General features: G+C 52.4%; 1 protein-coding gene across 4 annotated transcripts in view; it reads left to right on the forward strand.

Moving 5' to 3' along the window:
* The window catches only part of UBAP1 (ubiquitin associated protein 1), a 154,750-nt gene that overhangs the window by 54,184 nt on the left and 85,197 nt on the right, over positions 1-15,369 (forward strand). For all 4 annotated transcript variants that reach the window (XM_033935406.1, XM_033935387.1, XM_033935415.1 and 1 more), the window contains exon 3: positions 14,541-14,665. In XM_033935406.1, the coding sequence (XP_033791297.1) occupies positions 14,541-14,665 (125 nt within the window). The remainder of the gene's footprint in view (positions 1-14,540; positions 14,666-15,369) is intronic.

Below are 15,369 nucleotides of genomic sequence, written 5' to 3' on the forward strand. Positions count from 1 at the left end.
GAGGCTTCCCCTTCTTTCTTGGCGGCGCGGGCTTCTCGATCTCCCTCTCCGCCTTCGAAGCCCTCCTCCTTTTCTAGATTTGTGCTTGATATGGGGAGGGCTTTGGACCTTGATCTTGGGTCAGGTTCTCAATATACGAAGGAATTTTTGGAGGAGCAGGATTTGCCTTCTCCCCCAAGGGAGACTCTTCGTCTGCCTCTCAACAAAGTTCTCCATCAGACCTTCCTGAGAAACTTGGACTCCCTTCTCACGGTTACGGCGGTTCCCTCGAAGATGGAGTCAAAGTGCCTTACAGTCCCTTGCAAGGGCTTTGAAAAAGCGCAGCTGTCCCACCAGTCGTTGCTGGTGGAGTCGGCCTTGAAGAAATCCCAGCCTTCTCGGGTCTCTGCTGCGGTCCCCCCCGGACGGGAGGGACGGACCTTGGACAAGTTTGGTCATCGCCTCTACTCCAATTCCATGATGGCTGCCAGGGTCCTTAATTATGCTTTCATATTTTCGTCCTATTTACGGCAGATGGTGAAGGCGTTGCCCCGTTATTATGGGGTCATGCCAGATTCCCATAAGGGGGACTTTGGTGCTTTTATGGCCAATTTGTCACAGCTGCTTCTGTACCTCTTCCATGCAGTTTACGACGCATTTGAGTTGGCCTCTCGAGTCTCCGCCTTTGCGGTGGCAATGCGCTGTCTCGCATGGCTCTGTACCCTGGATATGGACCCGAACCTGCAAGAACGTTTGGCCAATCTTCCATGTGTTGGCTCAGAATTGTTCGATGAGTCCTTGGAGGCGGCGACCAAACGCCTGTCCGAACATGAGCGCTCCATCGCCTCATTGGTCCGTCCTAAACCCCGGGCCCCGCCGTAGAAGCCGTTTAGACCTCCACCGCGGCGATACCCGCAGAAATCGACGCCGGCTTTCTCGAGGCCTCCGCCCCGGCGTCCCCCTCAGCAGGGCAGAGCGTCCCAACCGAAACCTCAGGCGCAAGAGGCGTTTAAACCGGCTCCGTCTTTTTGACGTGATGAGCGGATGGGGGCGGGCCCCCTCCGCACTGTCGACGGACCCCCTTCCCATCGGGGGCCGCTTGCAGGCCTTTCTTCCGGCCTGGGCCGGGATCACGTCGGACGCTTGGGTGCTCCGGATCATCTCCGAGGGTTACTTGCTAAACTTCTCAGCCACGCCGCCGGAACATCCGCCGGGGGCTTCTCTTTGCTGTCGAGCCCAGCTTCCTCTTCTCCTTTCGGAAACCAGGTCCTTGTTGAGCCTTCGGGCGGTGGAGCCGGTGCCCCCGAACCAAAGGGGACGAGGGTTTTACTCCCGTTACTTTTTGGTCCCGAGGAAGACAGGGGACTTATGCCCCATTCTGGACCTCCGGAGGCTCAACAAGTTCCTTGTCCGGGAGAAGTTCCGTATGTTATCCTTTCCAGTCCTGTACCCTCTGTTAGAATCGGGGGACTGGATGTGCTCCCTGGACCTGAAGGAAGCATATACTCATGTTCCGGTGCATCCCGCCTTCCGCAAGTTCCTTAGGTTCCAGGTGGGGGAGTTGCACCTCCAGTATCGGGTCCTCCCCTTTGGGCTGGCTTCGTCCCCTCGAGTCTTCACGAAGTGTATGGTGGTGGTCGCGGCAGCCCTGAGATCTCGGGGGCTGCAGGTCTTTCCTTACCTGGACGATTGGCTGATCAAGGCGTCCTCCAAGGAAGGGGTTATTTCAGCGACCCGACAGACTATCATCTTCCTTCAATGTCTGGGGTTCGAAGTGAACTTCCCCAAGTCTCAGTTGTGCCCGGCTCAATCCCTTCAGTTTATCGGGGCCGTGCTGGACACATTTCGCCTCCGTTAGTTCCTCCCCCCGCCACGGTTGGAGGCCCTGCTTCGATTGAGTCACCAGGTTTCGCTGCTGCCCTCAGTTTCGGCGCAGCGCCTGATGGTTCTGCTCGGCCACATGGCGTCGACGGTCCATGTCACTCCGTTCGCCCGTTTGCACCTGAGGATTCCTCAGTGGATCTTGGCCTCCCAGTGGCGTCAGGATCGGGACCCAGTCTCCTCCCCTATAACAGTAACTCCCTCCTTGAGACGCTCGCTCCATTGGTGGACCAACTCTTCCAATCTTTCCGGGGGTTTGCTCTTTCTCGTTCCTCCGCATCGCAAGGTCCTGACCACGGACTCCTCGGAGTACGCGTGGGGGGCTCATCTGAACGGTCTGCGGATTCAAGGTCTATGGTCGGCAGAGGACCGGCGTTGTCGCATCAATGTTTTGGAGCTTCGTGCCATTTTTCTGGCTGCTCGAGCGTTCTGCCACCTGCTGCACGATCAGGTAGTCCTCGTGCAGACGGACAACCAGGTGGCAATGTATTATGTAAACAAGCAAGGGGATCGGGCTCTTGGTCCCTGTGCCGGGAAGCAGTGCGCCTTTGGGAATGGGCGGTCTCCCAGAACATCTTCCTACGTGCGGTTTACATTCAGGGAGAGAGGAACTGTCTGGCAGACAAACTCAGTCGTCTCCTCCAGCCGCACGAGTGGTCGCTAAACTCCCGAGTTCTGCACGAGGTCTTCGACCGCTGGGGGACTCCTCAGGTTGATCTGTTTGCCTCCCCGGAGACTCACAAACTGCCCCTATATTGTTCTCGGATGTACTCCCCGGACCGTCTCGAGGCCGATGCCTTTCTTCTCGACTGGGGAGGGAGGTTTCTTTATGCGTTTCCTCCTTTCCCTCTGATTTTGAGGACGCTGGTTCATCTAAAATCGTCCAGAGCCACTATGATTCTCATTGCGCCTCGTTGGCCTCGTCAGCACTGGTTCTCCCTGCTCCTTCAACTCAGTGTCAGGGAGCCTCTGCTTCTGCCTGTCTTTCCCTCTCTGCTGTCTCAGAGTCAGGGTTCGCTGTTGCATCCCAATCTTCAGTCCTTACATCTGACGGCTTGGTTCCTTTCCCCTTGACTTCGGGTTCTGTTTCTCAGTCTGTCAGGGAGGTTTTGGAAGCTTCGCACAAGGTCTCGACTCGGCTTTGTTATTCCCAGAAGTGGACCAGATTTTCATCCTGGTGTTCCTCGCACCATCTGGATCCGAATTCGGCTCCAGTGTCTTCGGTTCTGGAATATTTGTTGCATTTGTCCAAGTCTGGGCTGAAGACGACTTCCATTCGAGTCCATCTTAGTGCTGTTGCTGCTTTCCATCGGCATCTTGAAGGTCGGTCTCTCTCTCTTCATCCTCTGGTGACTCATTTCATGCGGGGTCTGGTGAATGTTCATCCCCCTCTAAAACCTCCTCCTGTAGTTTGGGATCTTAATGTGGTTTTGGCTCAGCTGATGAAGCCTCCTTTTGAGCCTATTGACAAATCTCATCTTAAGTTTCTTACTTGGAAGGTGATTTTTCTGATTGCACTCACTTCAGCTAGGCGGGTTAGTGAGTTGCAGGCTTTGGTTGCGGACCCACCTTTTACTGTGTGTCATCATGACAAGGTGGTTCTTCGCACCCATCCTAAATTTTTGCCAAAGGTTGTGTCTGATTTCCACCTCAATCAGTCCATTGTTCTTCCGGTGTTCTTTCCGAAGCCCCACTCGCATCCTGGCGAGGTGGCGCTTCATACGCTTGACTGTAAGAGGGCGTTAGCTTTTTATCCCAGGACAAGCAGGCATGATATTCTCACATGTGGGTGACGTCATCTACGGAGCCCCAGCGCGGACAGCTTTTCAAGCAAACTTGATTGAAGTTTCAAGTTTGCACACTGCACCACGCATGTGCTAGCCTTCCTGCCCACTAGAGGGCGCATCCCCACCTCGTGGTCCTCAGTTCAATTTCATCCGCGGAGCCAGAAGCCCTGTGGAAAATTGTGCTCTTCAATTTGCCTTCTGTCGCCGCGGCTGTGTCCTGTTTTTCGACGCGGTCGCTGCGTTTTCCTTGTTCTTTTGTTTTGTTCTTTCAGTTATCGTCAAAAAAAAAAAAAGTTTTATTTTTCTCCGTCGCTCCGGGGGCTCCCGGTAGCCGCGGCCGTGGGACCTCGTCTGTTCCCGGCCGCTTTTTGGGCCCATGTCCCGGCCTGTGACGGGATTTAAAAAGTGCAGTCGGTGCGACCGACTCTTATCTATCACAGATCCTCACCGGTGCTGTTTGCGGTGCTTGGGCCCTCAGCACCCGACAGATTCTTGTGCCCGGTGTGCCACCTTTCAAAAGAGGGCTCTCAAACGCCGCAGGGCCCGCATGGCGGAACTTTTCGCCGTTGATTCCCCGACCGGGAAGGCCTCGAGTTCGGCCTCGGCTTCGGCCCCGGCCTTGACCTCGGCCTCGGGCCCCTCGACTTCACCTCGACCTTCGGTCCCATCCAAGCCTGTTGCCTCGTCCAAGCCGGCCTCGGGTAAGTCTTCACTTCCCTCCTCAGCTCCGGGATCGACCAAGAAGCCATCCTCGGGCTCCTCGACGGCGGGAGGGTCTGCCTCTGCCCAGCCCAAGGTGTCCAAATCGATTGCCCCGAGGGAATACTCGAGACCGAGGTCGCCCTCTGAGGAGCATCGACCGGCCTCGGTGCTACCGCCTGGGATGACGATCCCGGCTTTCCAGGACTTGCTCCGGGCTTTGATCACCTCGGAGCTGTCCGGGGCCATTGAGCACCTGCAGCAGGCTTCGGCCTCGACTGCTTCGGTCTCGGCTGCCCCGCAGTTGGCGACCTCGGTCTCGGGTACTGGGGCTTCGGCCCCCGAGGTTCGTACTACCTCGGCTTTGCCCTCGAACCCGGCATCGGTGGTCCAACCTGAGCGTAGCGTGCGGCCCCGTGACAGGATGCGCCGGGTGCGGAGGCTCTCGTCCACTTCTTCCTCGAGGTCCTCGCGAGGGTCCTCGCCTTCGGGCAGGCCTCGAGCGAGGCGCCGTCCGAGGAAGGCCAGGCGATCATGGGCCTCGCCTCGGAGGCGCGGTCGCTCGTCGCCACTCGGGGGCGAGACCTTACAGGTCTCGGAGCTCCGCCTGGATAACCCTTCTCTTTTTCGCTCCCCTGTCGGAGAGAGTTCCCGTGCCTCCTCGCCGGGGCGGAAGGGACGGGCCTCGATACCTTGTACCCCGGGGGGTTCCCCCAAGGGTTTCTCCAGGCATGATCGGTCCCCGACCCCCTCGAGGTCCCGGGAACGAGCCTCATGGGGATTGGGGTCGGGTAGAGAACCGAGGTACTCCCCGAGGCCTCCCTCTTCTGCTCGGCGGGGAGATCTCGGACCCCTTCTCCGCCTGCCAGACCTTCGTCATTCTCCAGGTTTGTGCAGGATATGGTGGGTGCTTTGGGCGTGGACTTGTTGGCAGGTTCCCATTACACCAAAGAGTTTTTGGAGGAGCAGGATCTTCCTACTCCCCCAAGGGAATCCCCTCGCCTTCCACTGAATAAGGTCCTTCATCAGACCTTCCTCAGAAATTTGGAGGCCCCCCTTACGGTCACCGTGGTGCCTTCCAAGATGGAGTCGAAATACCGGACCATCCCTCCTAAGGGGTTCGAGAAGGCACAACTCTCTCACCAATCGCTCCTGGTGGAGTCGGCGCTTAAGAGGACGCCACCTTCCAGGGTGTCTGCAGCGGTTCCGCCTGGGAGGGAAGGACGGACCCTCGACAAATTTGGTCGTCGCCTCTACGCTAACTCTCTTATGGCGACGAGGGTCTTGAATTACGCATTTTCATATTCTTCGTACTTGCGTAATATGGTGAAGGACCTCCCCAGTTTTCGGGATGTGATACCTGATTCTCATAGGGAAAAGTTCGCCACCTTTATGTCAAATCTATCTCAACTCCGCTTGTACCTATTCCATGCTGTGTACGACGCCTTTGAACTCGCCTCGAGGGTATCGGCCTGTGCGGTGGCTATGCGCCGGCTGGCGTGGCTCCGTACCCTCGAGATGGACCCCAACCTGCAGGAGCGTTTGGCGAATTTGCCCTGCGTGGGTTCTGAGTTGTTTGACGACTTCTTGGAGGCGGCGACCAAACGTCTGTCGGAGCAGGAGCGCTCTCTTGCTTCCCTGGTCCGCCCTAAACCTAAGGCCCCGCCGCAAAAACCTTTTCGGCAGCCCCCGAGAAGATACCCCCAGAAATCTACGCCGGCCTTCTCGAGGCCTCCGCCCCGACGCCCACCCCAACAGGGTAGGGGAGGTCAGTCTAAACTCCCAGCGCAGGGAGCGTCCAAGCCTGCGCCGTCCTTTTGACGGGATGTGCGGTTGGGGGCGGGCCCCCTCCGCGGTATCGCCGGACCCCCTCCCCATCGGGGGTCGACTCAGGTCCTTTTACGGGGCTTGGACCGAGATTACATCCGACGCATGGGTGCTCCGGACCATCTCCGAGGGCTATTCGCTCAACTTCTTAGCGCAGCCTCCAGACATGCCACCCAGCGCTTGCCCGTCCAATCGGAGCCAGTTGGCCCTTCTCCTGGTCGAGGCCAGGGCCTTGTTGAGCCTACGGGCAGTGGAGCTTGTCCCTCTCGACCAGCGGGGTCGGGGGTTTTACTCCCGCTACTTTTTGGTCCCGAAAAAGACCGGGGATTTGCGCCCTATTTTGGACCTCCGGAAGCTCAACAAGTTCCTGGTCCGGGAGAAGTTCCATATGTTATCGCTTCCGGTGTTGTACCCCCTGTTGGAGGAAGGGGATTGGATGTGCTCCCTGGACTTGAAGGAAGCATATACCCATGTTCCGGTGCATCCCGCTTTCCGCAAGTTCTTACGGTTCCAAGTGGGAGATTTGCACCTTCAGTATCGGGTCCTTCCCTTTGGTCTGGCGTCGTCCCCTCGGGTATTCACAAAGTGTATGGTGGTTGTCGCGGCGACCCTGCGCTCTCGGGGGCTACAGGTCTTTCCCTACCTGGACGATTGGCTGATCAAGGCCCCGACCAAGGAGGGAGTTATCTTAGCGACCCAACGGACTATCATCTTACTTCAGCGTCTAGGGTTCGAAGTGAACTTTCCCAAGTCTCAGTTGTGCCCGGCTCAGTCTCTCCAGTTTATCGGAGCCGTGCTGGACACGGTTCGCCTTCGCTCTTTCCTCCCCCCTCCTCGGCGGGAGGCCTTGCTTCGGTTAAGTCGCCAAGTTTTGAGGCGATCCGTGGTGTCGGCTCAGCGTATGATGATCCTTCTGGGCCGCATGGCATCGACGGTCCACGTCACTCCCTTCGCCCGCTTGCATCTGAGGCTTCCTCAGTGGACTCTAGCCTCTCAATGGCGGCAGGATCGCGACCCAGTCTCTTGTCCGATAACAGTGACTCCTTCTTTGAGACGCTCGCTCCGTTGGTGGACCAACTATTCCAGTCTTTCAGGGGGTTTGCTGTTTCTCGTTCCTCCGTGTCGCAAGGTCCTGACCACGGACTCCTCGGAGTACGCGTGGGGGGCACATCTCGACGGTCTGCGAACGCAGGGTCTATGGTCGGCCGAGGACCGTCTTTGTCACTTCAATGTGTTGGAGCTTCGTGCCATTTTTCTGGCTGCTCGAGCTTTCTGCCACCTACTACACGATCAAGTAGTGCTCGTACAGACGGACAACCATGTGGCAATGTATTATGTAAACAAGCAAGGGGGGACGGGCTCTTGGTCTCTGTGCCAGGAAGCCCTGCGCCTTTGGGAATGGGCAGTCTCTCAGAACATATTTCTGCGTGCGGTCTACATTCAGGGAGAGAGGATCTGTCTGGCAGACAAACTCAGTCATCTTCTCCAGCCGCACGAGTGCGCTGAACTCCCGGGTTCTCCGCGAGGTCTTCGACCGCTGGGGGACTCCTCAGGTGGATCTGTTTGCCTCCCCGGAGACTCACAAACTACCCCTCTACTGTTCTCGGATGTACTCCCGGGACCGTCTCGAGGCCGATGCCTTCCTTCTCGACTGGGGGGGGAGGTTCCTTTATGCGTTCCCTCCTTTTCATCTGATCTTGAGAATGCTGGTACATCTCAAATCGACCAGAGCCACTATGATTCTCATTGCGCCTCGTTGGCCCATGGCCCAGACAGCACTGGTTCTCCCTGCTTCTTCAACTCAGTGTCAGGGAACCTCTGCTTCTGCCTATCTTTCCCTCTCTGCTGTCTCAGAGTCGGGATTCGCTGTTGCATCCCAATCTTCAGTCTTTACATCTGACCGCTTGATTCCTTTCCCCTTGACTTCGGTTCCTGTTTCTCAGTCGGTGAGGGAGATTTTGGAAGCCTCGCGTAAGGCCTCGACTCGGCTTTGTTATTCCCAGAAGTGGACCAGATTTTCATCCTGGTGTTCCTCGAACCATCTGGACCCGAGTTCAGTTCCCGTGTCTTCGGTGCTGGAATATTTGTTGCATCTGTCTAAGTCTGGACTGAAGACGACTTCCATTCGGGTGCATCTCAGTGCCATTGCGGCGTTCCATCGGCATCTTGAGGGTCGATCTCTCTCTCTTCATCCTCTGGTTGCTCGTTTCATGAGGGGTCTTGTGAATGTCCATCCTCCTCTGAAACCTCCTCCTGTAGTTTGGGATCTTAATGTGGTCTTAGCTCAACTGATGAAGCCTCCTTTTGAGCCTATCGACAAATCTCATCTTAAGTTTCTCACTTGGAAAGTGGTCTTTTTGATTGCGCTCACATCCGCTCGTCGGATTAGTGAGCTGCAGGCTTTGGTTGCGGATCCTCCTTTTACTGTGTTTCATCATGACAAGGTGGTTCTTCGCACCCATCCTAAATTTTTGCCTAAAGTTGTGTCTGATTTCCACCTCAATCAGTCCATTGTTCTTCCGGTATTCTTCCCGAAGCCCCACTCTCATCCTGGTGAGGCGGCGCTTCACACGCTTGACTGTAAGAGGGGGTTGGCCTTTTATCTCCAACGTACCAAGTCTCATCGGAAGGTTCCTCAATTATTTTTGTCCTTTGATCCTAATCGGTTGGGACATCCTGTTTCCAAGCGCACCTTGTCCAACTGGTTGGCTGCTTGTATTTCTTTTTGCTACGCTCAGGCTGGTCTCCCGCTCTCGGGTCGAGTCACGGGGCATAAGGTCCGAGCGATGGCAGCTTCGGTTGCTTTCCTCCGATCCACTCCTATGGAGGACATATGTAAAGCTGCCACTTGGTCTTCGGTTCATACGTTCACCTCCCACTACTGTCTGGACACTTTGTCCAGAAGCGACGGCCAGTTTGGCCATTCGGTGTTACGTAACCTGTTTTCCTGAATTGCCATCCTCCCACCTGCCCTTTTTTGGTTGGCTTGGAGGTCACCCACATGTGAGAATATCATGCCTGCTTGTCCTGGGATAAAGCACAGTTACTTACCGTAACAGGTGTTATCCAGGGACAGCAGGCATATATTCTCACAACCCGCCCTCCTCCCCGGGGATGGCTTCTTTGCTGGATATGGAACTGAGGACCACGAGGTGGGGATGCGCCCTCTAGTGGGCAGGAAGGCTAGCACATGCGTGGTGCAGTGTGCAAACTTGAAACTTCAATCAAGTTTGCTTGAAAAGCTGTCCGCGCTGGGGCTCCGTAGATGACGTCACCCACATGTGAGAATATATGCCTGCTGTCCCTGGATAACACCTGTTACGGTAAGTAACTGTGCTTTATCTTCAACGCACTCAGTCTCATCGGAAGGTTCCTCAATTGTTTTTGTCCTTCGACCCTAATCGGTTGGGACGTCCGGTTTCCAAGCGCACCTTGTCCAACTGGTTGGCGGCTTGTATTTCTTTTTGCTACGCTCAGGCTGGTCTCGCGCTACATGGTCGGGTCACGGGACATAAGTCCGAGCGATGGCAGCTTCGGTCGCTTTCCTCCGATCTACTCCGGTGGAGGACATCTGTAAGGCTGCCACTTGGTCTTCGGTTCATACTTTCACCTCCCACTACTGTCTGGATACGTTGTCCAGAAGCGATGGCTGGTTTGGCCAGTCGGTTTTGCGTAACCTGTTTTCCTAAATTGCCATCCTCCCACCTGCCCTTTTTTGGTTGGCTTGGAGGTCACCCACATGTGAGAATATCATGCCTGCTTGTCCTGGGATAAAGCACAGTTACTTACCGTAACAGGTGTTATCCAGGGACAGCAGGCATATATTCTCACAACCCGCCCTCCTCCCCGGGGATGGCTTCTTTGCTGGCTATGGAACTGAGGACCACGAGGTGGGGATGCGCCCTCTAGTGGGCAAGAAGGCATGCACATGCGTGGTGCAGCATAGCAAACTTGAAACTTCAATCAAGTTTGCTTGAAAAGCTGTCCGCGCTGGGGCTCCGTAGATGACGTCACCCACATGTGAGAATATATGCCTGCTGTCCCTGGATAACACCTGTTACAGTAAGTAACTGTGCTTTATGGTGCTTGGCTGGGATCAGAGGACCTCATCCGCTATAGGCGAGGTTCCGTTATAAGCGAGTCCATTATAACGAGATTATACTGTATATTGTATTTTAAATAGAAAACTATCTTTAGCTAGATTTAAAAGCATTTTATTTTAAAATCTAATTTACCCCCTCCCCCCCCCTTTTTTTTAATTTTTTTTTTTTTTACAAAACTAGCTGATCTGCTTAAGGAGAAAGCAGGGTGGATGATAAAACAATTTGTCACTTTTTTTTTTTTTTTTTATTTAACCTCCCCCCCTTTCTTTTACATAACCTTAGTGTGGTTTTTACTGCTGGTTTTGGCGGTAACAGCTTTGACGCTCATAGGGATTCAGTGAGCATCTGAGCTGTTACCGCTGCAGCTGGCATTAAAAACCATGCTACGGTTTTGTAAAAGGGGGGGGGGGTAAATTAAAAAAAAAAAAAAAAAGTGACTAAAAAAATCAATTTTAATTCACCCTGTTGTCGTCTTATGTAGATCAGCTTTCACAGTCCTCTACTACAGGAGATACATGTGCACCCTTTATCAGGCAACCTATCAATGTTGATTTATTGACTTTTTATTTTCTTCTGCATAAAATAATATTGCTTTTTTAGCATGCCCATCTCTGGCGCTCCATGGGACATAGAGCTATTGGCCCTCTTCCCCCCCCCTCCAAGGAACATCATTATAAACAATTTTGAATCTACACAGCTGCTAGTATTTTCAGCTTTAGTACTTCTGGAAGATTTAAAGGCACATTTTTAGCAGCTCTGCATGATGGCTAGTGATCAGGAATAATGTTCAATGTAAGATTTTGAGATACAAGGAGGTAGTGAAATACCCAACAGTTTCTCCATAGATTGCTGAATATAAAATAACTGGGGTGCGGTATAAAATGTGACATTCTGGGATAGAATTTACAGAAGGGAAGAAGGCTCTGTTCCTGTAGTGGTGATTAGAGAATGACATTTGGACAAATTTTTTCCCCATCCCCACGGGAACTCATTTTCCCATCCCGTAAAGTTCTTTTCCTGCCCCTGCCCCATTCCTGCAAGCTCTGTCCTCATCTGCACAAGCCTCAAACACTTTAAAATCCTAAGTAGCAACATTCTAGAGCTCAGACTGTGATGTCATAATGCCTCATTTCACCAATGCCTAAGCTCCGTCCTCATCTGCACAAGCCTCAAACACTTTAAAATCCTAAGAAGCAACATTCTAGAGCTCAGACTGTGATGTCATAATGCATCATTCCACCAATGCCTAAGCTCCGTCCTCATCTGCACAAGCCTCAAACACTTGAAAATCCTAAGTAGCAACATTCTAGAGCTCAGACTATGATGTCATAATGCCTCATTCCACCAAAGCCTAAGCTCTGTCCTCATCTGCACAAGCCTCAAACACTTTAAAATCCTAAGTAGCAACATTCTAGAACTCAGATTGTGATGTCATAATGCCTCATTCCACCAATGCCTAAGCTCTGTCCTCATCTGTACAAGCCTCAAACACTTTAAAATCATAAGTGTTCGAGGCTTGTGTGATTAAGGCAGAGCTTACAGGAATGGGACAGGGATAGTGACAATTTGTCCCTGTGTCATTCTCTAGTGGCTGGCTTGGAGTAAGCATGGATTCCTTTAGTACAGGGGTAGGCAATTCCAGTTCTCAAGAGCTGCAACCAGGTCAGGTTTTAAGGATATCCACAATGAATATGTATGAGATGGATTTGCATGCACTGCCTCCTTGAGATGCAAGTCTATCTCATGCATATTCAGTATGGATATCCTGAAAACCTGACCTGGCTGCGGCTCTCGGGGACTGGAATTGCCTATCCCTGCTTTAGTACAAAGAAATTAAAACAAATTAGCTGGGGTCTTTGGCCTTATACCAGGAAACAGTGGGCTGACTAGGTAGGTCTGCCATCAGATTATATTCTTATATTTTTGTTTGCTACCCTAAAAAGCATACATCTGAATTTAGGTACCAAGTTATGTGAAATTTTACAATGCCAATAAAGGAAAAGCACCAAAATCTACAATAGTAGAACAGTCAAAAGGAGTAGGGACAGATGATAAATGATCTTCCAGAAAAAAAAAGAAGACATACACCAGTTTTATTGAGTAGCAAATGCAAAGAGTTCTCAATGTCTATCAAAATATGAATCAACTAGTGTTTAAACCCGTTACATTAACGGGTGCTAGTAAAGCCTCCTTCCCTCACATGTCCCCTATTTTCATCCCCAGCTCCAGCTCAAACCCATTTTTACCTCCCCAGCCCCCTTCTCCCATCTTTTCCCTTTCAGCCCCAGCCCCCTTTTCTCACCAGCAGCATTTCCCTCCCCACTCCACTTCCCTGTGCAGTAGCAGCAGAAGCATACTCTCCCCTTCCATTTTCCTGTGCAGCAGCATTTCCCTCCCCCAACCCACTTCTCTGTGCAGCAGCACCTCTTCCATGCTCCCCCTGTCCCTCTTCCCTGCTCCCCCGGTCCAGCAGCACCTCTTCCCTGCTCCCCATCACTGCCTTCCAGACTTTGTCCCACCCCCTCCCTCTGAAGCCAGCTTGCCTGCCTGCCTACCATCCCCCTGTGCAGTAGAACTCTCTTCCCCCTCCCCCTCCAGCCAGCAGCACCTCTTCCCTGCTCCCCAGTTCCTCTTCACATATTTGTAAAATGGCCTAAAACAGAAGTCTGCCATATTGCATTGCAGTTAAAAAATGATTTGCAGTGGATCTTTGTACCTGCCTGCCAGCCATTCCCCCCTGTGCAGTAGAACTCTCTCCCCCCCTACCACCACAATCGCCGCCGTGCAGCTGACCCCACTGACCCTCCCACCGCGAGACAACTGTCAGACCTACTGGCTTCAGCAGCGGCCGCATCACACTAAAGACGCTGCTTCGCGGCCTTCCCATGCTCTGATTTCCTCTGCCGGCGTCTGATGATGTCATCGGAGACGCAGCAGAGGAAATCAGAGCATGGGAAGGCTATGAAGCAGCATTATTTGTGTGATGCGGCCGCTGCTGGAGCTGGGAGGTTTGTGCGTCTCGCGGTGGGAGGGTCAATGGGGGTTCGTGTGCGCTGGGAAAGGGTGCACGGGGGGGAGGGGGCGACGACGGCGGCAATCTTACAGGGAGGGAGGAAGTCGACGCGCACATGCGCACTCTTGCCTGCCGTGGACCTACAGATCATGGAAAACGGAAGCACGCAGGTAAGAGTGCGCATGCGCGCTTAGGGTTTTATTATATTAGATAATGGGCCATGTTTCAGCACATTAAAGCCTGTATCAGGAGTCATAAATATTATGATGACTGTACAGTCATAATAGTGTAAATTGATCACGCATAACATGAGAGGACAACCAGGTATGTGCAGTGCAGTGCCTCTCATGCTGTGTAATATTCTCTAATGGAAAAGCATAGGGCTCCTTTTACAAAGGTGCATTAGGGCCTTAACGCGCGGAATAGTGCGCGCTAGCCGCTACCGCCTTCTCTTGAGCAGGCGGGAGTTTTTTGGTTAGTGCGTGCTATGTGCGCGCTAATCCGGTACGTGCGCTAAAAACGCTAGCACACCTTTGTAAAAGGAGCCTATAGTGTCATTTGCTGCCGTTGAGGTCTGATGGAGTTCTGCAGCCACAAAAGTTTGTCTGGCTGTGTCTTTCTTGTTGTGCATGTTCAATTTACACTGACTGTACAATCCCCATAAGATTTACGACTTTTGAGGCAAGCTTTACAATGCCAAAACATGGCCCCTTATCAATTTTTATAACTTAGTGGATATTGAGAACTGTTTTTACATTTGCCACTCAACAAAACTAGTGTGAACCTCCTTCCTCCTTTTTGGGGGAAATATCATTTATCTGGCCCTCTACTCCTTTTTGACTGTGAATTTATACACATGTCCTTTCCTCCTTTTGCCTTTTAAGTCTGTTGTCCTTTCTGGAAGAATGCTCATCCAGTACTGGGGAAACTCTTTGGCCTGAAGACTGGAGGGGTACTTTTCCAAAGCCCTTAGCACCACTTGGTTGCAGCTGTCATGACGGGTCCTGCTAAGTTCTCCCCCAAGCTCTAACTGGACCTGTAAGATGGAGTATCTGAGCATGAATCTCCTGTATCAGCATGTATAATGCTACCATATAAATAATAAAGCTGGACTGATGCAGTCACTTGTATGTTCAAGTTGTTCCTCTTGTAGACAAAAATGTTAGTGGATGCTTTGAGTATGTATTATGGTGTGATCCAAGTATGTTGAAGAGCCCTTCAGTTTTCATTATTCCTTCTTGCTATTTTTAGGACCTTTCAGTTTCCTGGACGATGTCCCTTTCAAAATAGGAGACCAATTCAAGACTCCAACCAAAGTTGGTTTACCTATTGGATTCTGTGTGCATGATCTTTCCCATCTTGTCAGGGAAGCTCAGGTAAATGTTGCTTTCTCTTTATGGTGGTGATTGACATGGAGACTAAATATGAATTTCTTAGTGTCAGCTCCATTCTTCTGAACCAGCTACAGTTAGTTCTCCCTGGAACAATCCAGTATTTTTCTCAACCTTCAGCAGGCGATAGGTCATGCTGATGACATTTCTGTTGCTGGTTGTGGCCACACAGCATGCTCAAGCCTAATGACTGCTCCCAAGACTGACCTGATTAGTGGGGATCTTTGCCCTGAAACCTGCCACTATGTGAGGCTTTGGCTTAGTCTGAGGGATATGGGTACCTAGCCCCCCCACTTCTCTTGACTGTTCACCCAGCTTGGGTGTACTCCCCCCCCCCCCCCCATAGCTCTTGGGCTTTCCAAAAGTGCTTGCTTCAGCAGCACATATACATTCCCCCCCCAAAAAAAAAAATTTTTTTTTTAAATACTGTACATAAATAAATAAACAAATAAATAGTACTGGCTAGTTTTATGTCTGTTGTCAGAGGCTAATGCTATGGTATAGAACTAGGCACACCTAGAGAGAGCCAGGGATTCTGGAGCTCTGGGCCCATGGCTGGCTCAAGGGATTTTGGCACCCTGAGCCAACTCTGGCTTTGGTGTCCTCCAGGTCCAATCCAGCCAGCTAGCTCACTGGGTCCCTTATGTGATGGGGAGTGGGCCGGATTGATCCTCATTCATTCCTTAGCA

Source organism: Geotrypetes seraphini, chromosome 1 (genome assembly GCF_902459505.1).
Source record: "Geotrypetes seraphini chromosome 1, aGeoSer1.1, whole genome shotgun sequence".
NCBI classification, from domain to species: domain Eukaryota; kingdom Metazoa; phylum Chordata; class Amphibia; order Gymnophiona; family Dermophiidae; genus Geotrypetes; species Geotrypetes seraphini.